The sequence below is a fragment of the Sceloporus occidentalis genome, unplaced genomic scaffold (genome assembly GCF_023333645.1).
Source record: "Sceloporus occidentalis isolate IW3139 unplaced genomic scaffold, rSceOcc1.0.p SCAF_2, whole genome shotgun sequence".
NCBI lineage: Eukaryota > Metazoa > Chordata > Lepidosauria > Squamata > Phrynosomatidae > Sceloporus > Sceloporus occidentalis.
Window position 1 is genome coordinate 211,830,758 of NW_028316982.1, and position 27,739 is coordinate 211,858,496.

At 39.4% G+C, this 27,739-nt stretch overlaps 1 protein-coding gene across 1 annotated transcript in view; it reads right to left on the bottom strand.

Annotated features, from left to right (window-relative positions):
* Positions 1-14,541: 14,541 nt before the first annotated feature.
* CXADR (CXADR cell adhesion molecule) overlaps positions 14,542-27,739 on the bottom strand; it is a 62,166-nt gene continuing 48,968 nt past the window's right edge. The window contains exon 8 of the mRNA XM_089512166.1: positions 14,542-15,010. Within this exon, the coding sequence (XP_089368292.1) occupies positions 14,969-15,010 (42 nt within the window). The 3' untranslated portion in view covers positions 14,542-14,968. The remainder of the gene's footprint in view (positions 15,011-27,739) is intronic.

Below are 27,739 nucleotides of genomic sequence, written 5' to 3' on the forward strand. Positions count from 1 at the left end.
AAGAGGCCCATCATTGTTGAGGCTCAGATCTGCAGGACTAACTTACTGGATTCCTGTATTGGTTTTCAGGGAAGAACTTAAGAGTTAGTTAGTTGTGGAGCTCTCAGTTCTGCAGCAGTGGGCAAAACTCAGACTAGGAGCATGGATCTCTGACAAAAGTGAAACAGGAACTGCAATTGGGCCAGGGGTATTTTGAAGCTGAAAGCTGTTTGGAATTCCAGGGAAACATTAGCTCCCCTCAAGTCAACTACTGTAACTAAGGCCTGGGACATACCTCCCCAAACAGGCAGGCTAGAGGCGGATGGCTTATCTGCAGAGGGACGCCACAGCAGCCAAACTGCATGGCGTCCCTCTACCCCCAAAACCCTGAAAACCCAAGTTCTTGGGATGCCGAACACATGTCACAAGGGCACCATTGGCGCACTCATGACATAAGCAATGCACAGCGATGTCTATATGCTGCACATCACGTCACGATGGACAGGAGGCAGCCATTATGCCACCATGATGTAGGATTAGAGACTGTGGTTGGTGCGAGGTCCCTAACCCTACAATCGTTGCCTGGACACCAATTCTTGGCGGTATGTACCAGGCCTAAAGCTATGAAACCAACAGTTGTATTTACCCACATTCTGGAGTGTCTTGCTACATCCATTTTGAGAAGAAAGAATCATTACACATTAACTATAACCAACAAAACAAAACTATACAGTTATAGGCTGGGGTTTGGTTCCAAGAGCCCCTGTGGATAACAAAATCCATGGATGCTCAAGTCCCATTAAATATAATGACATAGCAAAATGGTGTCCCTCATAAAAATTGGAAAATCAAGGTTTGATATTTGAAATGTATACTTTTTTTTGAACATTTTCAAACTGTGGATGCTTGAATCCATGTATAAAAAATCCATGTATAAGAAGGGCTGACTGTACAAACAGTATGGGTTTTCTCTTGCACTGTTCCTTCGTAGGGGCTCCCATGCCAGGAATGTTTTGGATAAGCCTATTAGCAGGATCTTTCCATTCCCTAAGTCAGGAAGATCTGTTGTTACAGTGGATACTGGGATAGCTGTTTCCATTCCTAGCTGCTTTGCTGTGGAGGGAATCACTGAGGTGGGAGGCTGGCTCTTCTGTTCCTTAAGTTGTGAGACATGGAAATATTTCAGCCAGCGGAAGACAGACTGTTTTGTTTCCTTTCCAGGGAGAATAACATTTGTCTGAAGGTATGATGGTCAGAGGTTTCTGAGGCATCTATTTTGCTGAGGCACAGCAGCTCTGGAAATGCTGCTACTCAGCTTTGTGCAGTATTGTAAACCTTCTGTAGTAAAGCTTATCAACACATCTTACTAATAACAATATTTTGTAGGGAATCTTAATTTTGTGATATAATTAGTTGTTATACAAGATATATGAGATAACTGTCACACCAGTTGTCGTATGAGATATGAGATACGTTTAAATTTTGTTTATTTATTTTAAACAAAAACACTTGAGATCCTCAGAAGTTTCAAAATGACCTATGGTCCTAAACTCTAATTTTTATGTGTTTTACAATCCATTTTGCTAGTCAATATTATGATATCTTTATGTAAAACTATGAACAAAAATTTAATATCAGAATAAATCCATGAGGGTGAACAGACAGGGTGATTCTCAGATATAATTCATTTACAGAAATTGCAACAATTTTCAAATTTACTCATTTTATGGTTATGATTATTATTATTATTTTAAGTGCATCTGTTGCTTGAAAAAACTCAAAATCCTGTGTTCTGGAATTTGACATTTCAGGGGCTTCTTTTAAGTTGATGATGAACCAATAGCCACTGCTATTAAGAGAAAACAAAGTAAAGAACACCTGGAAATAATGCTGACATACAACAAAAAAAATCTCAAAGCGTCCTGGAAAGCTTGGAACATACATCCTTTGTAAGCATTTGCCTGCTTGCTATTAATATTTAAAAGCACATTGGTGCCCTCTAGTGGTAGATTACTGTAGTTGCTGTAGTAGAACACAGTAACTACTTCATGTAGTAGTAGTAGCTGTTGTCGATGATTGATGATGATGATGATGATGATGATGATAATAATTATAATAATAATAAAATATCTCACCCTTTTCCCAAGACTGGGACTTAGGGCACCTTACAACATTAAAAAAAAGGACAATTAAGAACATACAAAAATAGTACATTAAAATAGAATTAAATTACTACAATAAGTAAAACAAATTGCATATCAAAATATCAAATACTTTAAAAAGATAAAAATGTTTAAAATACATTAAAGTAGTATAGCACCCCAGACCATTCTTGGGTGTTTGTTTGAAGAGGAAGGTCTTCACCTGTCGGCAGAAGGCCATCAAGGAAGGGGCCATTCTAGTCTCCCTGGGCAAGGAGTTCCAGAGTCAGGGCAGCCATGGAAAAGGCCCTCTCTCATGTCTCCAACAACCATGCTTGTGATGGTGGTGGGATGGAGAGAAGGGCCTCCTCTGAGGATCTCAAAGCCTGGGCCGGCTCATATAGGGAGATACCATCTGCCAAATAGCCTGGAAATGAGCCATATAGGGCTTTATAGGTCATCACCAGCACTTTGAATTGTGCTTGGAAACAAACTGGCAGCTGGTTAGAATTTTATTTCTCAGAAAACCAGATATCAGTGGTGTATTTTGTGCCACAAATCTTACATAGATAGGTATGTAAGATGGCTCTGTAAATGTATTTGAAAGGCAGCTGTCTCTAGAATTATTTGTAGCAAAGCAAGAGATTGGAATAACTGTTGGCTTCTGTATTTTTAGGAGAGAAAAACCACTGTTTCTTTGTTCCAATATGCTTCGATGCAAGTGGAGATCATCTACATATTCCAGAAACGGAAATTAGCCTGCAAATAGCTTGGTGAACCTCTGCTTTTTGGTACCACATAACATGATGACATGTTCCAGAAAGCTCAAAAGCTTGTACACATTTTGGCAGTGTGGCTGGTCCAAGTGAAAATATTTTCTGACATGGATTTCATCTTAAGGCTGCTACATAACAGTCTTTGGTCATTTCCTTTATTGGAAACATTCCTTCTGCCCCTTCCTGGCCACCATTACTACTATTCTTGGAAGCTGTAAATAGAAAGTTAAACAGAAATCTTCACTAGCCCTTCTTATTCACTCAATGCATGTTGAAACAAAAAGTACTTTCATATGACACTTGCTCTCTTTGGCAGACCACACAGTGGCTTTACTAGTAACTCAAGGAAGCAAACAGTATCAAGGCATGAGGCTTTGCCTGCCAGCAGGGAAGTCAGATGGAAACTTGCTGTGATGCACAATGGATCAAATTGCTTTTTTTTCTGCATCATGTGCAAAATCAGTCCTTCCAACAGTGAACGCTGAAGTTCAGTGGCATGTGCCAACAAGAGACACTGAGAAATGCTGAGGAACATATCAGCCAGCTCCAAGGTTTGTAGAGGTACAGAAAACCTTTTTAAAGGGGGACAAACCATCCAACCACCACTAAGCAAAGCCAAATGAAGACTGTGATAGCCATGTCAGGTTGGGTTTCCATTTGTAAAGGGGGGGGGATAGAAAATTAGATGGAGGGATGGAATGACTTGCTGGCAAGGAGTATGGCTGGAGATGAGTGTAGGCTGCAAATGAAAGACTCAATTTCCTAAACTACATTGTTGTTGCTTTCTATGTTTTGGTATTGTAGTTCTGTCTCTGATACTTCCACTCCATGTATCTAATAAAATCCTGACAGTTTAAAGATGTAAACCAGGCCAAAAAGAATCTATCTTCATCTAAATGACAGCAGCCCAGTCATGATCTAGAGCAGGGGTAGGCAACCTTTTTGAGCCGGGGGCCGGGTTGCTGTCCCTCAGATAACTGGGGGGCCGAAGCCAAAAAATAAATAATTAAATATTTTTTTAAAAAATTAAATATATAAATAAACCAGGACAAATGTAGGACAAAATTTTCAAATGGAAGACACTTTTTTTAAAAAAAAGGAGGACATGCGAAAAAATTTGCTGATTTTTAAAAAAATGTTAATATAAATGCATGTTTCTGAGGCTTCTATAGACAATTGCCCCCCAAAGGCCCTGGTGGCAATTGGCAGCAGGACCAGGCTGGGGCCGGTCCCAAGGCCTTGCCGGGCCGCATCCGGCCCGCGGGCCGCAGGTTGCCTACCCCTGATCTAGAGAAATGGTACACAGGGAAAGCAGTTTGCAAAGGGTAGAGAAATTATATATTAATACAAAAAGCCCGCCCCCCCCAAAAAAAAAAACTAGTCAGCAAATTACTATAGCAGTCTATATTGCACACAGGATGTGGTGAATTTTGATCTACTGTTTCAAGTGACCTCAGTAGCTGATACTATTATGTCATTTCAAACTTGATTTCATTCAGTCCTAGCAATTTGGAGTCCTAATTCCACCTGTCATTATGGATAGATACAGATACAGACATATACAGAGATGTGTGAGAGAGTGTGTTGGAGAGAGGGAGAGGTGTCTTTAGCCACAGTTAGTAAAGGCTGCATCACTTTGAAGAAACATTAAATATGTTTATTTGGTTGTAAAATTAAGAACCACATCATGTATTACTTGTCTTTTTCCTAGCTTTCTCCAGTCTTTTTTTAAAAAAAAAAAAAACACAGGAATAGCTCATGACAAGCACTAAAGGATTTCATACACTGACAAAACACTGTATTAAACAGAATTAAAATAAGCAAGAAAAAGGCCCAGTTTTCTTTCCATAGTCTTTATGTATGGGCAGAGAGATCAAACAACATTAATAAAGAAGCAGAATAACTTAATGTGATTCTTCATAGGACTAGTATTTCATACCCTTGCCTTCTGCTATTCCAAAATCTACTACAGAACTTCAGTTGAACAATGATACAATCTGTCACTTGATGACAGGATAAGATTACTCCTCTGCAGGAGCTCATAGTCCGTGTAACCTCTACATGCAAGGAGGGGCTGCAAGCTTCCAATCTACATTGTTCCTGCTGGCATGTACACCTGGAAGATTGTTGTCTGCAACAGGATACCACTTCTGTCCATGGAGAATCAAAGTTCTACATCTGGAGGGTAGTGTCCACAAATCCAGCAAGGCTCTCTGATCTGAACTTCTGGCCTTTGCACATCCTGAATTCTGTTTTTCTACCCAATGAATCACTGGTTATTATTGATTCAATGGGTCTAACGCTAGGTGAGACTAATAATAATGTTTTAGTCATTGTGCACACCATGTGGAGCTACTGTGCTTATTCTTGTATCAGATGGTGTTTATTATTATTGAATAATCAAGATGTTCTATAAACTTCTAAGTCACTGCACTTTTAACTTCTTGCTCTTTGCATCTTTCCTGCTGTCTCTGTATTGTAGTACTGGGCCACTAGAGGGCATTTGGCATCATTTTGAAGCCAAAAGGTTTTTGAAAAAATTTGCAAACAAAAATTGGTTTTGACCCCTGAGAGATCCAGGTACAAATGTAATAAAGATGCTCTAGAGCATCTAGCACCTAGAGGTCATTTTGGAGCAAAGGGAAAAAATGAAAATATCTGGGTACTGCATGTGGCCTGTGTACAACACTTTACCTACCCCTGCCTTTGTCTGTGCCTTCTGTCTTCTTGTCTGCTATTCTAACACTCATAGTTCCACATACCTTGATTCTGTCTCTACTTCCTGTCTTTGTGTAGAGATGATACACCCTTTGAAAGCCTCAGTGGAGTTATTCTTTTATTTACTTACAGTTTCTGACAGAAAATATAATTCTTGGCCCACACTTTTAGATTATCTTAATTGTGAATTAACTGCCAGATTATGTAAAACTGGGCCTCTAATCCAAAGAAATCTACTTTTCAGATCAGCCACTGGCTTCCAATCTAATTTGCAAGTGGTAAAATGTATAAATGTGGTGTCCCACTCTTCTCCAAAATAATGTTGTCCTCCTCCCAATCTGAGCTCATCATCAAAATGAATCACTATTTCTAAGGAAATTCAGAAGGAACATTCAATTTCCGTTAAGACTAGTTCATGCTTGAACCAGCATCTTATTAGAGATCTGCAAAGTAGCAAGTCACACTCATTTGCTGGTTGTTAATAACCCTAATTGAGAGCACCTTGAACTTGTTATCTTGCTAATCAAACTGATGATTAGCAAATTATTGAGTGCCATAGTGCCAGAGTTAGTATAAATCAGATTAATGCTATACAAAGGAAAACAAATGTAAATTGTTCCTTGGGGTTGTAAATTAGAATTATTAATTCCTGCTTTGAATTAGAAAAATTCATTATGGAATCAGTTAAAATAATCACATCAGCATTCCTGTTCTATGTAAGGTATATAAAAACCAAGTCAACAACATATTAAAGCAATTCTGTGACACTTTTCTTCCTCAGGAGCTTAATGTTTTATCAGTTCTCCCTAACTATGTGTCACCTTGGTTGACTTGTCGTGGAAGATGGGTGCACCTCAGTCCGGTTTTTCTGGATTCCATTTTCATATCTCTGTCTCTGTTTGTTATTCGCCTTGTTGTTGCCACCCTTTTCCTGCAAACACCACTGTAGTCACACTCCAACCCTGACCCTGGTCCAGGAAAATGGATGAACAGGCTTGTGTTGATATGTTGATGATGTTACCACAGGAAGGGCACTCAGCAGCTGGTTGCTCAGCTGCATCCTTGTTGGAGAAACATACTGGGCATGGGGGCAGGGAGTATTCCATTTGTTCATTAGATGAGCCAGTCTTGGATAGATCATGCCATTCTATCACATGTTTCAACTGTTACAGCTTGTTGTCCCTCTGTCTGTGTCCAAGAAGCATAGACAATCAAGAATGATGATTGCTCATTTTGTTTTCCACGTTCTGTTGTTTATGTAGTCAACAGCATCATCCATACAAGAGAGAGTATCCCCATGTTTGGGAAAACTGAAAGGCTTATAAAAATATCACAATTCTTATGGGATGGGGGGAGCTAAGAGAGGAATCCTTTTCCACTCCCACCCAAACACTCCAATGAAAACTGTGTACTCACAGTGGTCATAGCATGCTGACAGTTGAGGTTTAAGAAAGGGGGAGACAGAAAAGAAGTGGAATGGAATGAAATATGATGCATAGTATGGCATGACAAGGCAGCCTTTTCCTCCTGCAGACTCTTTACCTACAAATTTAAAACAAGTGTCCTCATTTATAGAATAGCTGTAAGTTGAAGTCAACTTGACAGTAAATAACATCATTATGAGGCACAGGAATGGTGCAAAGATCCATGAAAGCACAGTCACTGTCTTCCTCTGGAAAAGGTTAGCAGGAATGAGAAAGAGAAAAGGCTCCAGTATTATGTGATGCTTAACATCTGCCATGGAAGTCCCTGGAAAGAGTGGTACTGACAGTGAATGCACTAGACACACAAAAGCAGCATCCTCAGGAGAGGCCAACAATGAGTGAGATAGGAATGGGCCTCCTAAAAAAGAAATATCGGGTTTAAGACAAAATCTGTTTTTTAAACCAGAGGAATATTCTCACTGACAGAATGTAGAAAGAGACCATTCCATTGTCTCTCTGAAGTACCTATCTCTCCCAAATCACCCCTGAAGAAACAATATGGGAGATGGGCTGCAGGGGTTAGGTAAAAACATTGAAGATCATCTCCTCCACTCACCACTGCCCTGGTCAGAGGATTCTAGGAGGAATGCTGCTCAGGTAACACTTTCACTGGATCCCAAAACAACCAGTTTAATCATTTTATGATTACTTGAACTTAAACCAGCTTCAACTGTATTGAAATGATGGGAGTGATCACTGGATCAGGTGTGTGTATACACATACATGCATGCGCTCATTCTCTATTTTTCTCTCCCTCACTTTCTGGTTTCATGGCCACTTTATAGTTTACTGAAATTTGACTTTGATAGAGTGCTTCAGAGTTTCCATCTCGATGAGGAAATGTTTTCCACAACTCTTGAAAGACTAGCTTTAAAACTGAAAAGAAAAAGAAAACATTGATTCCCATAGGAAGATAAAAAGGTTTAGATTTCCATTCGACACTCCACATCATGACAAGTGAGCCAATGAATACTTATCAACACGAATACCTTTGCTGTTACTGCTGCTCAGTTCCATTACATCAAACAACAGGAAAGGGGAAGTCCATTTTCCTCTGCAGAAAATCAGGGAGTTTCATTCTTCCACCTTCCCCCCCCCCCCCCAAATCAGCAGACTCTTGGAAGTATTAACATTCAGTTGTAATCCTAAATTACAATCCTGCATTATTTAGCATTTTGCCTAATTTAATAATAGGTTTTCTTCTAAATGAGCACTGTGGTAGTTAGAAAATAAGTGATGGCAATGAATAAAATAAAAGGAATTAAGGCCTTCTCAATGTTGATTGGTGTCTGGTTGCTTAAGTAGTCATGTTATCTCATTAGATTATTGGTTAATACTATTAATTAAGTGATTATCCTTTATATTAGCACAGATCCTGGAAGATTAGCCATATGACACACATTTCAGAACAGAAAGATTTCCAAATATTGAGTTAACAAGGGTATCTTCACATTTCTAGGTAGCATATTTGGTAAAATGCTTTATGTAAACTGTGTCATCTTCTTATATAGAGATTTGAAATTGGCCACTCATATTCTATGAATCTTTCACCACTACATGGCACCAATTGGCCAGTTGTAATATCATGGACTATTCATTAACACTGCAATTGCTCAGATTTGAATTCTGTTTCAATTAACTCTGTGTCTACTTTAGTCATTTTTGTGTCCAGCATTTCCTTTCCATGCCAGAGCCTAGTCTTTCCTTACATCCTTCAGTCACCCTGAAAAGAAATTTAAGAAAGAATACTAGGGCTCATAGTTCATTTCATATAAGATTATGGTACATCTGAGTGAAAAGAAAGGCAAAACGATAGTTTAGGGCTCAAGCAGATGAGCAGCTTGGAATGGCCTCTGGCTGCTCCAGCCATAAGTAAGCTCCAATCGGCATGGGACCACAGTAACTGGACACCTCTATCCCAAGGCCATCCACTGCTGCAGTCTGAAATGGACTGCTGGAAAGGAGTTTTTTCCCCCATTCCCTTTGAGGCCAGGTTTGGGTAATGTTAGCTGGCCTTGGTGTGGTTTTTTTGCCAATCCAGGGGTGTGTGTCATCTTCATACCGCACCCCCAGATCAGCATGAAGGTGGTGCTTTTTGCCCATCTGTTTGGGGCCCTAGATAGGTATTCCAAGCCTCCATGTGTCTTGTTTAAGTGTTAATCCATCTTTTTTAGTCCTCTAGATTGCATCTTGTGAGTCAGCCTTCCACACTTTTACTTACAGTCCAACTAGATGCAAGCTACGTTCAGATAAATGAATAATATTCCAAATGTGTGTGTGTGTTGTGTGCTTTCAAGTCATTTCAGACTTATGGCGACCCTAAGACAAATCTATCAGGGTTTTCTTTGGCAAGATTTGTTAAGACGAGGTTTACCATTGCCTTCCCCTGAAACTAAGAGAATGCGACTTGCCCAAGGTCAACTAGTGGGCTTCATGGCCAAGCTGGAAATTGAACCCTGGTCTCTATGTATCTATCTAGAACAATGATCCTCAAACCTTTTGGGGGTACTGCCACCTTTCCCCTTGAGTGACAAGCCTAGCACCCTCCAACACCTTTTACTTGATATGAGGTCTAATGTTTGCACAACACTCAGCTTGCCAGTGGTGTCTACCTCAGTCATGCCCAACTCATCACCAGCAGCTCCTCTTCCTCAACCTCTCATGTATGAAAATAGCAGTGGTAGCAACCCAGGCCTGCTCCTCCCTCTTGCCCACTCTGGCCTAAAAACAAAAGAAAGGCCAGATGGCTGGTTTATTCAGTTGCTACTACCAGGGTGACTGGGTGCAAAGGGGGCAGTGACTGGGCAGCTGACTGAATAGCAACAGAGAAGCATCTCACCCGTGCCAGCACAGCTTGCTCAACAGGCTGTTCAGTCACTGCTTCCTTTGCACTAGTCACCTTGGGAACAGCAGCTGAGCAGCAACTGAGAAGCCTCTAGCCCGTGCCAGCCTGCGGCAAAGGCTGACATGCTTGAAAGGCTTTTTGGTTGCTGCCTAGCTGGCTGCTTGGTTGCTGCTTGCAAGGTGACTGGGTGCAAAAGGAGAAACTTCTTCCCAGTGAGCAAGGACTCTCAATCCTTCTTCATCAGGTTGGAGAGGGGTGCAGCCAGCTTCCCACTTTCCTTCTCAGAAAGGAAAAGCTCTCAATATGAGAGACCCGAAGGACTCTCAAAGAATTGAACCTTGATACTCTTCCCACTTCTTTCTTAGAGACATGCCTTCCCCACACAGCTTCAAGTCATCATTTATTCAACCCTCCCCACCAAAAAACACATTGATTCTTCTACTACCTCTTCTTTCAGTCTGTTTAATGAAAGAAAGCAGGAACAGCAGTGCAGCTCCAACAGCCAGCCAAGTCCTGGAAATACTCACAGAGCCAAAGTAGGGTCCTAAACATGAAAGCTTCTTTTGGCTGCCAGTTCTCCCCCTCTGCCACATGCTCTAATTTCTCATTCCCACCATAGTCCTAAAGGCCACTTGTTCCTCTTTCTTGCTTGTGAATACTTTGACTGAAGGCCCCCCTGCCGCCTACCCTTTTGCTCACTGCCTCTCTCCCAGATCTTTCCATTGCCCCTGAAGGGGCATACTCTTTTAGATCAGTGATCTAGGTAAGTGAATATAGGATTGGGCCCTTAGTATCCACTGAAAATTTGTTCCAGGACTGTCTGTGGCAAAATCCGTGTATGCTCAAGTCCCATTAAATACAGTGGTGTAGCAAAGTGGTGTCCCTTATCAAGGTTTGCTTGTTGGAATTTATATTTTTAAAAATATTTTTAAGCCGTGGATGTTTGAATCTGTGGATACAGAAGGCCAACTGTACATAGGAATGTAAAATTTAAGAGCTCTTTATTCCTTCTGACACTACACCAATGCCATGGGGAAGATTGCAAGCAAAGGAGCTTTGCGTAGCATCCATGATTTTGGCTGTCACTTTTACCCTCAGAATAATGCTTTAAGGGTGAAAGGCTGAAAGGCAGTGGCTGTCTTCAACTCATCAAACTGGTTTCCTGGCTGAGTGGGAATTTAGACCTCCCTCCTCCTAGGATGGCTTTCAGGAGACCCCTCAAAAACCATGAGACCTGGGCTTTTGTTTTTGTGGAGGGTGGAAGAGAATGCCAACCTTGGTAACAAAAAAGACATGCACAGGTACAGGGTGGACTTATATCACTAACAGAATGCTGGTCAGACTGACAGATGCAATTGGTTGTACAGCATGCTCTTCCCTTATGCAGGGGATCCGTTCCAGACACCACCACCACCCCCCCCGCATAAGGGAAAATCCGAGTATGCTCATGGCCCATAAAATAATAATTAAAATAATAAAAATTTTATTTCTATACCGCCCTTCTGTACAATCAGGGCGGTGTACAACAACATAAAAACAGCAATAATACATTAATTACATTAAAATTACAGCATATAAATAATCAAGCCAGCTTGCCACTGCTGGCCTAGGGGGGGGGGGAATGAGCTAATTGGGGCTTGTATCGGGGAATGCTGATTTAAACAGAAAAGTTTTAAGCCCCTTTTTAAACTGGGCCAGGGAGGTGGCCGAGCGAACATTGTTCATGGCAACATGCATGCCAAGGCGCGCGCTGGAAGCCGTGTATAGTGTGCCAGTGTATGGCACAGGAGCACTGTACATTGTTATTCAGCAGAAGCGTGGTGTAGCACATCTGCCAAGTAACATGAGTGTAGATTTACACTATAGAGGGATGATGTAGGATTTCAGCCCTAATTTTTAAAGAATGATCTGAGAACTGAGCTGGGTAGCAATTTCACTTGGCTACATATCAGCTGATTAATTGATTGATTGACTGATTTAGATTTGCCTTCATCTGACTTATAGAGACACTATCATGAGGTTTTCTTGGCAGAATTTGTTCACAGGGGGTTTGTCTGTGCCTTCCTCTGAGGCTGAGAGAATGTGATGTGACCAAAGTCACCCAGTCAATTTCCATGGTCAAGTGGGGATTTGAATCCTGGTCTCCCAGTTTTCTAGTCCAACATGCAAATCACTACATGGTATTTTCATTTTAAAAAAACAAAACTTGACCAACATTAGATATAGTCAAATCGTCAAAACTATTTTACATATAATTTCCAAATCTATTGATCTAGAATCAGCTTTGTAATATGTGAAAGCTTTCCTTTCTGTAACACTTACCTAGTAGTGCTTGATACACTGCTAGTATACATTGCTTAGTCCATTCTAAGCTCTTGTTTAAGTAATAAACTTTAAGTTCTTGTAATATCTTACATTGACAACTAGCCTTTTCTTTTACTAAGAGTCACCATTACAAGGCACGTGTGCCCTATGGCTAACAATGAACTTTCTATTCTTGGTGTGGTGCCTGATGCCTAGATCTATTTTTATTTCTAACTTCTCCCAGCAAGAAAGTATGTAGAAAGCATCAACAGAGTAAGTAAACACATTTGGGCTGATTCAAACAAAAAAACCTTCACTGTTGTTCATTAGCCACATTAATTTTATCTCTAACCTCTTATAACTTAAACTATCAGGGGAAGTATCAATAAACTATAAATACATACATATTTATTTATTTAATCATGTGTGTGTTAATTAACTGTAAATGGACATCACATTACCAGCATCTCTGTTATACATCTAAAGTATAACAGAGTATAAATACAGTTGTAGCTGGGATTATACTTATTACTATTATACTTATTATTATTAAATATAAAATAAAAAATGGCTTCAAAATAAAAACCTCACACTCGCTCTGGTGGAATATCTGTACAGGGATATAAAGATGGATTTAAAAGGGGCACTGAACAGGATTCTAGCTAAACAGAATCACCCTTCTGTTATGTATCAGAATAATGGCCTTCTCTTAACAAAGGACAACTAATGCCAAGGACTAATTGCAGCAAAGCCTGGAACATTTCTTTTTAAAAGCAATTCATTACTGTTGCTCATTATAAGGTTTAAGAAGCAAGTGCTTGCTCTTGTTGCAATATTATAAAGTAATTGGTGTTATTGGCTGTGCTGCTTGTTACTTTTCATTACTTTTTGGGAGGAAAAAAACCTCAGGATCGATCAAATAAAGGTTTAAAACGTGAAAAAATTTTGACATTAAAAATACCTTTTAAAAGTAAACAAAAACTGTTACTAGCATAGGAATCATACAGCCCTCTGAGCTTTCTTCATCACTGATGATGCTGGCTAGAGTTAGTCAGCTCTACAGTCCAATTTTTGAAAATTTCCTTTTCCCTCAAGTTGGTGGAAAAGTTTTAAAAAGTAACATGTTACATTATGTAATTATGCCATTGCAAAAACTCGTCGCTTTCAAGCTCTGATCTGCAGGGAACATCTTTCCAGTATGTGAACTTTATAAGCTGTATGTGGTGGCACTACAAAGACTAGGAGTATATTTTGGGAAGTATATTAAATGTTTTCTTATTCAGACCAGACTTTAATTGATACAATCCCATGAGGCCAATAGTTAATGCATGGTACCTATTTAAACCAGTTATGGATTAGAGGAAGCCTAAAAAACTGAGGCTTGATTTGAACAAGGCAGAATTGATGCTGGTGGGCCAACCTAAGCCTGTATATATGTATCTTTACCTTTATATTCTCTTCTAAAACAAAAAACAAATCCAAAAAAATAGGGTGAGCAATACCACAGTTTTCTTGGAATGCATCACTACTGGTGTTTAAGGCTGCCAGAGTAAAAACTGTAGAGGGTTCCTATACAACTATTAATAGTTGGGCACAAGAGTGAAATTCAACAGGTGTTAGCTTTTTGTGGGTTTTTTGGGCTATGTGGCCATGTTCTAGCAGAGTTTCTTCCTACATTTCGCCAGCATCTGTGGCTGGCATCTTCAGAGAATGTGTTATTTGCCACAAAATCAGATACAAACAAAATCTGCTAAAATTCCCTCCTCTAGTTTTCACTCCAGCCACCCTAAGTGGTGTCTTAGCAGTATCTTCTATCAGCTTCCACTGGAAAATCAGCCATGACTGCACTTGGAAAAGGGATTTTGGTCTCATACTTGATGACCTCATATACTCACTAATACACTTTCTGTTCTACACAGGACTCTTCCAAGATAATTTATATTCTATAACAGAACACTCTGGCTCATCTTCTGATAAGGGAAGATTCTGGGAAGTCCCTTGCTCCCTTTTGCTACAATTCCCTTTTGTACAAAATCCAAATGCATGTATTGGAGAGTACCGGCAGCCCTAAGGAGTCATACTTCAAAAAGTTCTTAAAAGTGCAGTTTTTAACTCTTTAATATTTCAATGTCCATGTAAATTATAGAAATCAATTAATCTTATGAGAAGACATATTTAAACCTGTACTCTCACCTTATTGTGAACGTGGGATATACACATAACACATCTCAATTTAATGGAAATTTTTATTATCTGTAATATCTACATTGTTTTCAAAAAGTCATGTTTACATAACAAAAATCATTTCAGAAGACTAAAAAAAGCACCCAAATATGCAGCATGAAAGGCACACATTGTTTCAAACATATCATTCAGTGCTGAGTGTAATTAATCTTTTTTTACAGTGACTGCAATTCAAACTGAATTAATTAAACATCAAAAATACAATCTATGTTCTGGATTGATTGTTTGAATTTGCATTGCCTACCCAGTGTTGATGCTACCTTCATATTTTCACTATTTACATATCTAATATACTTAAAAGGCTAGTAGTATTAAAAGACACACCTGTAAACATTTGGGAGGTAAAACACTACCTCTAATAAATGTATGTTACATTACCATTTTCTCTTCAGGCTCTATAAAACAATGAAAAATATACAGTCCTTCATTTGTTCCATGACTTCAAATTCATGTTTTTTACATATTGCTTCTTCAAGTTTAAACCACTGTTATGTCACCCATCCTGCTTGCGTTGTCATACTACAACAGAGAAAATATTAACAATCAATAAAAACTATTAATATATTGAAATATAAATAATCAATTTCAATTGGAAAATGAAGGAAAACACTATAGGATTATTCCTGAGTTGTTAACAGTTGAGGCTAGATGTTTGAATGTATACTTCGAAATATTAATTCAGTGGAGTATTAATTCAAGAGTCAAATCCAGCCTATTCAAAAGGGAAATGGTCAGTCTGGCTGTTACAGGATTTTCATTTCCACATGCAAAATACCTTTACTTAAGAAATGCATGCCAGATGTTTAATCTCATATTATATGTCACATATGAATCTTTTTACATATATTTTAATGCATATAAACAAGTAATTAAAGCTGGTGCATATTATAATAGCAGATGTTGCAGAATTGCTTGAATCCCATTTCTAAAGATTGAATAAGCAGATGGCAAGATAAAATACCCGGGTACCACTGGAGCCATCCAGATAAATGGCACTTACTAATTGCCATTTGAGATACTCTAGCACAAGGCAAAATTCAGAGAGAGAAATTATAATCATTTCATCACTCCCCATTTTTCTTGTGATGTGTGCCCCTTGGTTTTCTTCCAAAATCACTTTTCTAAAAATCCCTCTGAATGCTGCCTCCCTCCCTGCTTGTAACAATGACTTCCGTTCCTCTTGCAAAGGGATTTTGTAGCACTTTTGAGATTAACTGTTTGAAAGTAGTTGTAGCATAAATTTTTGGAATCAGACTATGTCTATGAAAGTTTATGTTACAACTTCTTTCGCAAAGTTAGTGCTACAAGATCCTTTTGCATACTGATATTCCAGACTAACGCAACTATGTCTCTGAATTTTACGTTCTTCCTGTTCCTTTATTACATTTCACATGCAAGTTTTCAAGGGCATCTGGACTTGTACTACAGTAGTCTCCCCTTATTTGTGGGGACATGTCCCAAGACCCCCAATGAAACCATGGATAGTACCAAATCCTACACCTGTAATGTTTTTGGACTGTGACTGACCACAGGTAACTGAAACCGAAGAGAGCAAAACCACAGGTAAGGGAAAGATTACATTATATTTTCAGACCATGGCTGAATGTGAGTAACTGAAATTGTGGAAAGAGAAACTGCAGATAAGGGTAGATTACTGTATAAGTGTGGGTCCATCAAGATTATTAACATAAATCTCTGCAAGAACAGTATTACAAATATTTCTGGCCAGACTTTACATAGAGTAAAGGCACTGTTTACAAAGCAATTTACTTCTAACTCTGGTTAATTCAATGTTCACCTCTAGACCTGTCACTATTCTAATTTACACAAATCATTATGAGTATTTCAAAAATCCTAGCATAAAATATATTACAAGCGTCAAGTGAAACAGTAAAATCTCATTGTGTCTTTATAGCTTCAACACATTGGCTTGAGTCCAAAGTTCCATTCAGGGAAGAATTGTTTCCAATTTGGCCGAAGGGCAAATGTCCAGAGCTGTTGTTCTCTTTCCCAAGTCTATTACGCATTCATTTGCACAAAATCACTTGCTACTATTTTCTCTTGACTGCATATGTCTTTAACCATTTGCTTAACTATGGACTGGATCCAGATGTCAAGCTCGTGTACCTATATGGATGCAGGCAACAGCAGTGATAGAAGTAGGAAGGGAAATGATGTGGTTAGTAGCTTCCCAAATGTTTCTGAGGACATTCCAATGGCAGTACCATCAGTGATTGTTGGATACCTCCATATGAACATATCTAACTAGTGCTGGATTGGGCATAAATATTTTTAAATCCCCACCAATCTCTTAGGTGGCATGGAGGACATTCCTTCATATTTTTTTAAAACAAGGAAAAGACTTCTCTTGGCCCTAATATGGTCGGGGTGGTTGAATATGGGGAAATGCCCCCATGCCCCCTTGGAGGACATTTGGAAGCATTTTGGGGCAATTTTTTTTTTTTTGTGAGGCAGCAGTTAACTGTTCCATGTGGTTCCACTCCAGCCTTGCATCTGTGCATAGTAAGCCTCAATAATAATAATAATAATAATAATAATAATAATAATAATAATTTTATTTCTTAACCCCCTCTCCTCACAGCTTGAGGTGGATTGCAACATAGCTAGAACACAATCCTTACATAAAATACACATATTAAGCTGCATCTCTATGCAGTATTTATATCACAATATATAGGATAATAATGAAATATAAAATCCAGGTTTAAAATTACTGCCTGGATAGGCCTGTCAGAAGAGATCGGTTTTCAAATGTGTTTTATATTCAGCTGGTTCAGCTGTCAGATCTCTTCCAGCTGGTCATTCCAGTCTCGGGGCGGACGATGAGAAGGTTCTCTGGGTAATGGCTGGCAGTTGCATTCTTGAAGGCTGCAGCAACTGCCCCTAGAGGACCTCAATGTTCAGAGCAGATTGTACGGAAGAAGGCAATTCTGTAGATAACCTGGACCCAAACCATGTAGTACTTTAAAGGTCAAAACCAACACTTTGTACTTTTCCGGGAAACTAATTGGCAGCCAATGGAGTGACTTGAGTATGGGTGTAACATGTTCCTGTAACCAATCTGGCTGCCACATTTTGAACCAACTGAAGTTTCCGAACTTGGCACAAAGGTAGCCCAATGTAAAGCGCATTGCAGACGTCCAACCTTGAGCTTACCAGCGTGTGCACTATTATCTTTAGGTCCTCCAGACCTAGGAAGGGGAGCAGCTGACGTATCAGCTGAAGCTGATAGTAAACACTTCTTCTGACTGTCGTATCTGCCAGGGCTGATATTTGGGGAGATGGATCTAGCACTCCCAAGCTGTGAACACAGTCCTTCAGGGGGAGTTTAACCTCACCAGAACAGATTGATACACCTGAATCCCAGATTAGGACCCTTGATGGCAAGCACCTTTGTTTTGTCTGGATTCAGTTTCAATTTGTTTTTCCTCATCCAGCCTATTACCTCCTCCAGGCATTCATTCAGAGGAGACACATTATCTTTAGCTGAGACTATTTTGGAAGGCATGGAGAAATATATTTGGGTATCATCAGCGTATTGATAATATCCTGCCCCATGCCTCTGGATGATCTCTCCCAGCGGTTTCATGTAAATGTTAAAAAACATTGGGGATAGAATGGCATCTTGTGGGATGCCATATAACAACTCCTTTTTTGAGGAGCAACTATCCCCAAGCACCACCATCTGAAACCTGCCTGACAGGTATGACCGGAACCACTAAAGCACCATATCTCCAATTCCCACCCATCCCCAGGCGTTCCAGAATGATACCATGGTCAATGGTATCAAAAGCTACTGAGAGGTCTAAAAGCACCAACAGGGACACACTCCCCCTGTCATTGTTGAGACAAAGATCATCCACTAAAGCAAGCATAGCAGTCTCAACTCCCTATCCTGCCCTGAAGTTGGTTGGAAATGGGTCAAGCAAGTGTGTGTCATCCAAGACTGAATGGAGCTGAAGGGCAACCACTTTCTCAATCACCTTGCCCAAAAAAGGAAGATTTGATACTGGTCTGTAGTTATTAAGGTCCAGGGGATCCAGGGAGGACTTTTTCAGCAGTGGTCTAACTACTGTTTCTTTTAAACAGGATGGAAAATTTCCCTCCCTGAGAGATGTGCTAATAATTTGTTGTATTTTAGATATTTGCATCTCCTCCCTGAACAACCAGCCAAGAAAGTTGGCTGTCTTCTTTACTTTCCCCAGCAGCATGTCCACATCAGCAGTACTCACAAATTGAAACTGATCTAGTGTAATCCCACTCACAGAGTTGCTGGACACCTCGTTGTTGGCCTCTGCTCCAATGATAGCATCTACGCCAGCTCTTATGCGAGGCAAACACAGCTTTCCAAGGCAAACAGCTTACAATGGCAAGTCCATCCTCTAAACTGGGGTGAGCAAAGTGCAGCCTGCAGATCATATGTGGCTCTCTAGGACTATTTTGTGGCCCCTGTGCATTTTTCCTGTGTTTTCACCATTCTCCCAGGATATTTTAGTCCCAGGGGAAGCCTTTAGAAAAGAAACAGAAGTGACCCTGTACCCTGTTGTGAGCGGATCAGCTGGGCATGTATAGCTCTTCAATATCCCTAATGTTGCCTCCTGTGCTCCAACAGTTGCTCACCTATTCTTTAAATAATCAAATTCCTAAAGCAAGGTAGAACTTGAGGTTCTGAGAATAAACAACTCTCTAATGGTGTTTGCTTTGCAAGAGGAAAGAGCACATTCTCCATGTACAGTCTTATAGCTGCATGATCCCTTCCTATATTATGGCATAGCTCCAGCTATATTGTTGACTGACACCTTTTACAATGCCACAGTTCTTTGGGTTAAAATAGAATGTACATTGCATTAATGTCTTAAGAATAAAAAAGCTGAGTAGCTGGGAAATGAGAAGTATGTTGTTGTTGGAAACTGCCCTAGAGTTGAGTTTGACCCTGTGGATGAGACATCTCCAAGACCCTCTGTCCTTAGCCTCTTCGCTCAGCTCCTGTAGATTCAGACCCCCTGGCCTTCCTGATCGAGTCTAACCATCTGGCATGTGGTCTTCCTTTCTTTGTGCTGCCTTCCATATAATGAGACACTGGTAGCATACAACCGCTGGATTAAAACTTGTCTGCATGGTGTAGTGTCCCACGATTGCTTTGTTTACCTATAGGCAGATAGTTTGCTTTAGTCATGCAACTTCTAACTAAAATTTGAGAGATAAGTGAAATCAGGACAACAAAAACTATTACACTGCTAAAGCAAAAGAAACCAATTTTTAAAGTGATACAAATTAAAGGGAAAAAACAAAGCCAAAAAAGATCAAATATTCAACAAATATTCATATTTACTTGAAACAGAAACTACTCAGCAAAAGAGGCATTATGTATGAAAAAAAAACCAATAACCTTTTCAAGGGCATCAGTGGATTACAAATATTCAGTAACACTCACTGTAAAAACCCAAGTAATGGAAACAACTTAAGCAGAATGACTGCTTAACTTGATTTGGGTTTACCAAAAGATTACCTGACACAAGGAATTTTACACAACAGCAAACACCTCATTTCTTTATAAACAGAGCATCACTGAAAACAGGGAAGAGTCAATGTCTTAAACTTTTCTGAATCATCCAAATGTATGAGTTCCATGCAACAGAAGGACATTTTCTGTTTCATGCTTCTAAAGAATCTTGTCATCTGATGCATTAAGACCTGTCTCAGGAATTTATATCTTCCTAAAAGGGCAGTGAACCAAGAAGCATTCTTTCTAAGAGCTTTAGAAAGAAAAAGAAACCACAGGTCAGTGACTTCTTGTACGTACTAAGTTGGTTCCTGTGGTTTTATGGCTACTAGAGTATCAGGCAAGGAAAAGAATACACCAGTTTGTGCCTAAAGCACTAATTTCCCTTACTTCACTCAAATTTTAGATGGTCTATATCTGTAGTGTCACTTCTAGCCACTCTAATGATCTTTCCAATAGGAACTGGCTGAAATCCACCATGATATTACTTATATTTTCCATAAATATATTATCATTCCATTTTCTGATGTTTTCTATGAGACGAATTCCATACCAAAACATTTTCATAATCCAACATGTGGAAAAAATTATTACTTATATTTCATTATCTGAAGATGTTATACATTCAATGCATGTATGTTTTCTAAATTAGCTAAGTGGTATTTACATGAACTTCACAAGAGATGGAAGGGAAATGAAGCATTAAATAACTGAATGGAACCAAGCTGGGTCAGCTTGCATGATGTAGAAACTGGAAAATAAGGCTTAATAATAAAGACAGAATAAAATACTTGAGGCTGTGTATTGAGAATTAACAAGGGAAGTATTTCCTAAGCTCAGGTCCTTACAAGTCGAACAGAACACTTCAAGTATGGGATATTATGGCTAAAACAAACATTTGTAATACAAGGGGACATTTATTATTTTTCTTCTCTGTTTTGACAATGATAGAAAGACACTTCTAGTAAGATCCTGAAAGTGTACCCATATAAAAAATGGCCAGGTGTCTTTGGTGCGTGGAGAATAGTAATGTTTTGCATTTATTTACATTTCTATTAATGGGACAGCACTACCACACAAAATCAATTTTTGTCCTAAATTTTACTTTCCAGTCATCACAGTGCTGTAAGCATCACAGAACACTCCCTGAATTTACCCCCAAAAGCTTTTGCATGTACTACTTCTTTTTCTTATTTGTGTGTGCGTGTGTGTCTTATTACTGATATAATGTACTTTCTGCCTTTGTATGAGAGAACAGTGAATGATGTTATAGGAGAATCAGTTGGAAAATGATTGATAAATATTGTATAGGGAGAAGACTGCTTTTATAACTTAATGGCTCTTTTGTTTTATACTCTACCAAAGCTCACCAGAGAGAAGTCTTTCCAAGTTCACTAAAGTAAAAAAAAACATTGAAAGAAGTGAATAGAGTCGAACTACTAACCAGGATCCATTTAGTCCCTGATCCTGAACAACTGCATTGGTGAAGTTACTGCTGATATCCCCTTATGGTTTGGACTGTGGTACTGATGTATCTCCTCTACATCCTGAACACTTTTGCTATCTCTGCAGACCTTCCAAAACTAGTTCTGCATAAAGATGGCAAACTTTGATACAAAGCTTACTGACAGGATAGCCCAAGTAGGTTTCTCTGCATATCCTGCAACATTTCACAGAAATCCAGGATGCATGAGGCTTTGCAACACCAGAGTGTGGTCAAGATGGTAAAAGTTATTAATAATGAACACAGAAACCAGGACAGACTACAGCAGTTTGCTTTTAACAGTTTTTATCGTATGTTTTTAATGTCGTCGGAATTTAATTCTATTTTAATATGTATCTTATGATGTAGATTTTCAATCTTTTTTATTGCTCGGCTAACGACATGTACACCGCTTTGATCGTTGGAAAAGCGGTTAATAAATAAACATTTATTATTTTTATTATTTGCCCAAGTCTACTGTGAAACGTAAGACTCCACCTCTTCCTATCCTGTCTCCCTTTTGTACTTTAAACTATCTGCAGCAACTGAAGAGAGCTATTATATAAAATACATTATAGTAAATACATTTTAAACACATTATAAATACAGCTGGAAAAAAATGGTATGTCAGATTATTCTGGCTGTTCCTACCAATTCAGGACAGTTGCCTACAGAACATGTGTTTATGTGCCTCCAAGTTGGCTGTAAACTTACAGCAACCCCATGAATTTCAAAGGGTGTCTTAGACAAAAGTACCCAGAGGTTGTTTTGCCAGTTTCTTCCTCTGAAATATAGCCTACGGCACTTGATATTCATTGGCAATCTCCCATCCAAGTATTAACCAGTGCAAACCCTGCTTAACATCCAAAGTCAGAGAGGATCTGGAGCCTTCAGCGTATTTAGAGACTGGACTCTCATTAAAAACAGGCCACTAACTCTGATTACAAAACGTAAGTCTCAGGTTCCATTCATATAGGCCTACAGCTAAATTTAGGGATCTCAAAATTAAAAAAAAAAATCAACAAATCAAATTGTGAGTCACAAGTACAAAATCAAACTGCCTAAGGGAATATAATTTAGTGAAGCTGTCCTACTAAAGCTTAGATAAGTTGCAGTTTTGAACTACAATTCCCATTTCCAGTGATCATGCTTACTGTAGTAGTAGCAATGCAAAACCACTTAGCCAAGCTGTGCTCTCTATTCAGTGTTTGTGTTCCTAAGGACAATGTCTCTCACAATAATTTTTCTTAGCATAGACATGTAAGTATTGCATTTTAATGGCTAAATATATCACAGGACCATAGGACTTTGCTGGGAAGCTCTCTGTCTGAAATATCATCCCTCACTACTTAAACCAGAAACAGGAGCTTTTCTATGTCTGTAGTACTCAGAATAATGCATTTAATACACAAAATAAAATATAAAATCCAATCTCAAAATATTCAGAGATTTGCATTATAGATATGTACTTCACATATATTTAGTTGAAGGATTACTGGATACTCAGTATAAATGTTTAAGTGCTACCAAAAATTTTTCTAGCCAGTATGAAGCAAACAGCTTGCTTTGTCATAGAGGTTAAGTGTCTGGTTAATATTTTATTTAAACCACACCAGTCTAAAAGCAGCAACCTATCACCTTGTATTTTTAAAAACTATGCAGGAGAGCTTATTTGTTTTCCTGTTTCCAAGGCCAGATTATTTTGCAGTACTAGATTGTCAACTTTAGACCCCAGCTCAGCTTGAAACACATTACATATTAGAGACCATGCCCAGAAAAGAAAAGAAAATCAAGTCGTTCATAAGAACAGTAGCCAGTGTCATTTTTTAAAAATGTATTTAAATCATTAGGGTTGTTCACCATTTCATATTTAACAAGAAATCTGGGCTATATCCAACACTGTTCTTGGAGAAGCAACTTCTGTGGGAGGCTAGTCTGTTGTTAATGTGCTTTCCAGTTGACTCTGACTTAGGTTGACTATCTAGGGTTTTATTGGAAACATTTTTTCAGAGTGGATTTGCAATGACCTTCTTAAGCTCAGAGAATGTGTGATTTGCCCAAGATCTGTCAGTAGTTTTCCAGGGCTGAACAAAGTTTTGGTACCTGGAGCCGGCATGGCATAGTGGTTTAAGCATTGGGTTGTGATTCTGGAAACCAGGATTTGGTTCCCAGTTTGGCTATGAAATCCACTGGGTGACCGTGGGCAAGTCACAGAGGAAGGCAATGACAAACCTCCTCTGAACAAGTCTTGCCAAGAAAACCCCATGATAGGGTCTCCTTAGGGTCTCCTTAAGTTGGAAAAGACTTGAAGTCAAGCAACAACATCTGGGAGTCCCATTTTAACACTCAAACCACTGCACAAGCCTAAAGGTGGAAGAGTGGGAAAACCCTTGGCACATGTTTACAGTGGCATAGGCAGTGGGGGTGGGAAGCAAGGGAAACAGTCCTAATAATCTTATGAGCATCATGTTGGATTTTAGCTCTGGTTTCTATCACTGTTTTAAGCTTCAGTCTGAATAACTTTGTGAATCTAGAACAGCTTAAAATAACAAGATATGATACCTTATACCAGGTCATATTGCTGGACCATCTAGCCTAGTATATTGTCAGTTTCTTTTCCAGGATCCCAGGTAGAGTCATTTTCTATTGCTAACTCATTATTTATTTTTAAGCTAGAGATGCCATTCAGAGGGAGAGCCAGGGTGCTGTGTAGTTTGAGCAGGTACTAGACCTCTGGAAACTTTTTAAAACTTGCAAATGAGTCAAGTTGTTCCCTTCAGACCAGAGACAGACAACTACCATTTCCTTGAGTGGTAAAAACATCCCCCACCATCAAAAACAGAAGACACAGTCCATTTCTGAGTTAGAAAAAAATAAAAAATAAAAATGGGAAATAGTGCAACCGCGCCTTGCAAACAATTTAAAGGGTGAGGCCCCTGTCCTGGTCTTCCAGGGGGAAAAATGCTTTGGAGTTGTTTGGAGAAGCAGGAAGAGTCAAGAGCTACAAATGCAGCCTTGGGCTCTACACACAGCACCAGAGCTGCATTTTCCATATTTCTTCTTAATTCAATGCAGGAATGTATCTACAAAGAGGAGCAAAATGGAGGCGCAGCCCCCTTCCCCAAGTAGGAATTGTGCCCTTCCAGTGAAATTAGCTAATAGAAAAATCATTGTTATGAATTATTTTAAGTATCTTGCTCTGCAATGCTAAAAATTTCAGAGTGAAATAACATTGTAGGGGCAGGTGACCTCTTATTGAGGGGGCAATCACATCATTTTTCAACCTCTCCCTCCGCAGCTAAACCTGATTCAATTGTGTATTGTTTTATTCCAAGGGTTTTGCCTGTAGATCTTTTGGATGGTATTTTAAGCTGTTCAATTTGGCTGATGATAGTGGACTTGCCCTGCTCTCCCTTCCTATGACAACCTCTCCTATGCATCCAGACTTTGTACAGAGCATTAGGGAGCCATGCTGAATGGGTTGAACTGTTGTTTGTTAGAATGGGCAGATCCCTCAAAATCCAACATACTAAGTCCAATTGGAGAGACTTTGAAGGACCATTCTCCTCTGAGGCATTTCCACCATGTTTTAGACCTTTCTGTGTCATTTTAGGCCAACAGGAGGTATTTTGAACAACAGGCAGTAGTGAGGAGAGGTCACTTTCTGTTTGCTTTCTCTTGCAAAAAGGGTCTCCCGTGGACCTGAACATGTGAAGAGGATCATTTGAAGGAACAACCCCCCCCAAAAAAAACCAAAAGCAAGCAAACACCTGGGGGAAGCACAAAAATGGCACTGCAGACTGTACACAACCTATACTTTGCTCATCCATCTCTGGAGGCTGCCCCAAACTGGTATCTTTTTAAAGCCTAAATACAGTTACAGGATATTTTGCACCAGTCACCTCTGAATATTCCTTGCCTAATACAGTATAAAAATCATGGGTGACTTGAAGACAGTTAAACATACACAACAGCTGCGTAGGCAGCATGATAGTCCAGCAGGTTCAGGTTAAAGAATCTACATTCAGTCGCATATGTCTGTGTGTGCCACCTGGTTCCCCTGCTCTGCTGTAATAGTATGTCAGGACAAGTAAGTGTAGCAATCTCAACCTTTAACTGATGAGATACCGAGCCCCTCCTCAGCCACTCCATTTGCTGATCTTGTTAGATCTGGAAGTAGGTCAAGACTGAAAAACCTTTTAATTCAGCACTGAAAGGCATGGGGGAATCTGGGGCAGTTGAATTCCCATCAGCTTCAGCCAGGATGACTGACATTCAAGAGTGATGGGGATTGTAGTTCTGCCTCTGGAAAGCCCCTGGTTTCCCATCTCTGTATTATGTTACGGGGAGTGGGAAATGTGAGGCACATGGGCCACAAGTGGCCCCTGAATCCCACTTCTCCAGCCCTTAAAGGACCCTATCAGTCCTCCCAAAATTAAAGACAAAACAAAACAGTGTGTTTTTCAGGCATTTGCCACCCAAAAAAACACAATAAGACCACAACACATGCAAAAATGCTCCCAAACTGAAGGCTTCCAGAACTCAGTAGCAGTCCCCCCCCCCAAACCCACTAATTTTTGTTGTAACCTTGATCAAATTATTGAAAGGAACAGTTACAGGGAGGGATTCAGTATAGAATTTGGAGGGACCTCAGGGGGCACCAGGCCCAACTCCCTGCTCAGTGCAGAATTTCCAGCAAGAACACTCCCAGCAAATAGCTCTCCAGCCACTTTTTGAAGATGTCCAGAAAGGAGATTCCCTCCCTCTCTAGGCAATTGGTTCCATTGTTGCACAGCTAATGTTCACTAATGTTCCATTAATGCTACAACGTTCAGTCAAAATCTACTCTCATGTAACTTAAAACCATTAGATCTAGCTCCACCCTTGGGGGCAGCAAAGGGACACTGAACTTTCCCCTCTGTGGCAGCCCTTGAAATATTTAGTGTGATCATCTTACCCCTCAGTCTTCTCTTCACCAAGACGAACATACCCAGTTCCTTCAATCTCTCCTCATATGATTTCTTCTCCATACCTCTTATCCTTATTGTGTTTCTCTGAACCTGTTCCAACTTGTCTATATCCTTAAAATGAAGTGTCCAGAACTAAATGCAGTATTCCAGATGAGGCCTGACTAGTGCATTATATAGTTGGACTACTACTTCCCTTGACTTTGAAACTATACTTCAATTAATGTAGGTTCAAATAGCACGCTTTCTTTGCTGCAGCATCATGCTCAACAGCAACAATAAACCCAAGGCCCTTTTCACTTGCTGTACTGCTCCGCCAAGTATCCTCCTCTGAGTTTGTTTTTTGTGGCCTAAACGTAGAATTTTGCATTTGTCTGCATTGAACTTCATTCTATTAATTTCAAGGCTTTTTAGATTATCAAGACACTTTTGAATTGTTTCCCATCTTCCAATTCCAGTTTTGTAACATCTACAAATCTGATTAATATTTCCACCATTTCATTTAAATCACTGATTAAAAAAATGAAGAGTATTGGCCCCAGGACAGAACCCCGAGATACTTCACTTGAGACCCCTTCTAATTTGAAGCACAGCCACTGATGACCAGTCTTTCAGTATGGATTTCCAACCAATTCAGTATGTTATTCCAACCAATCTGACAGTGTTTCCATCTATTACACATTTAGTCAGTTTACTAATAAAAATATCATGGGGGGATATTTGCACAGTACTTCGCCCACCTTGAGAAAATTAGTTAAAATTAGCAATCATTTTTTACTATGCTTTTCTTTGGCCTATCTCACAATCATTAATGCATTACACTGCCACCCCCCACCACCCCAAAAAAAACATATCAACTGCTTTGAATCCAGTGATCAACTCCTCCCTATTACTTATGCTCAAGTCCAGGATTGCTGATCTGCTTGTTCCCTCTTCTACCTTTTGAAACTAGAAATTATCAGGAATTTGCTGGAGAGCCTTTGTGTAATAGATCTAGTCTGCCAGAAGATATCAGGATAATTAACATCCTCCATAATTATCAGTTCTTGCTTCTTGCTACTCACACTTTTATTTCCCACCTATTATTTTTGAACAGATTATATCTTCAGTTCTTACACTGCAATGGTGGGAGCCATCCCACCATTTTATATCTATAAATCATATTTACCATTCTACACTATATCAAGCTCATCTTGTTTCCCAAACTCTGTGTGTAGACATCTCAAGTGTTGTTTGTTCTCATTTTTATTCTAATGTTTTACTGTGGCTCCCAT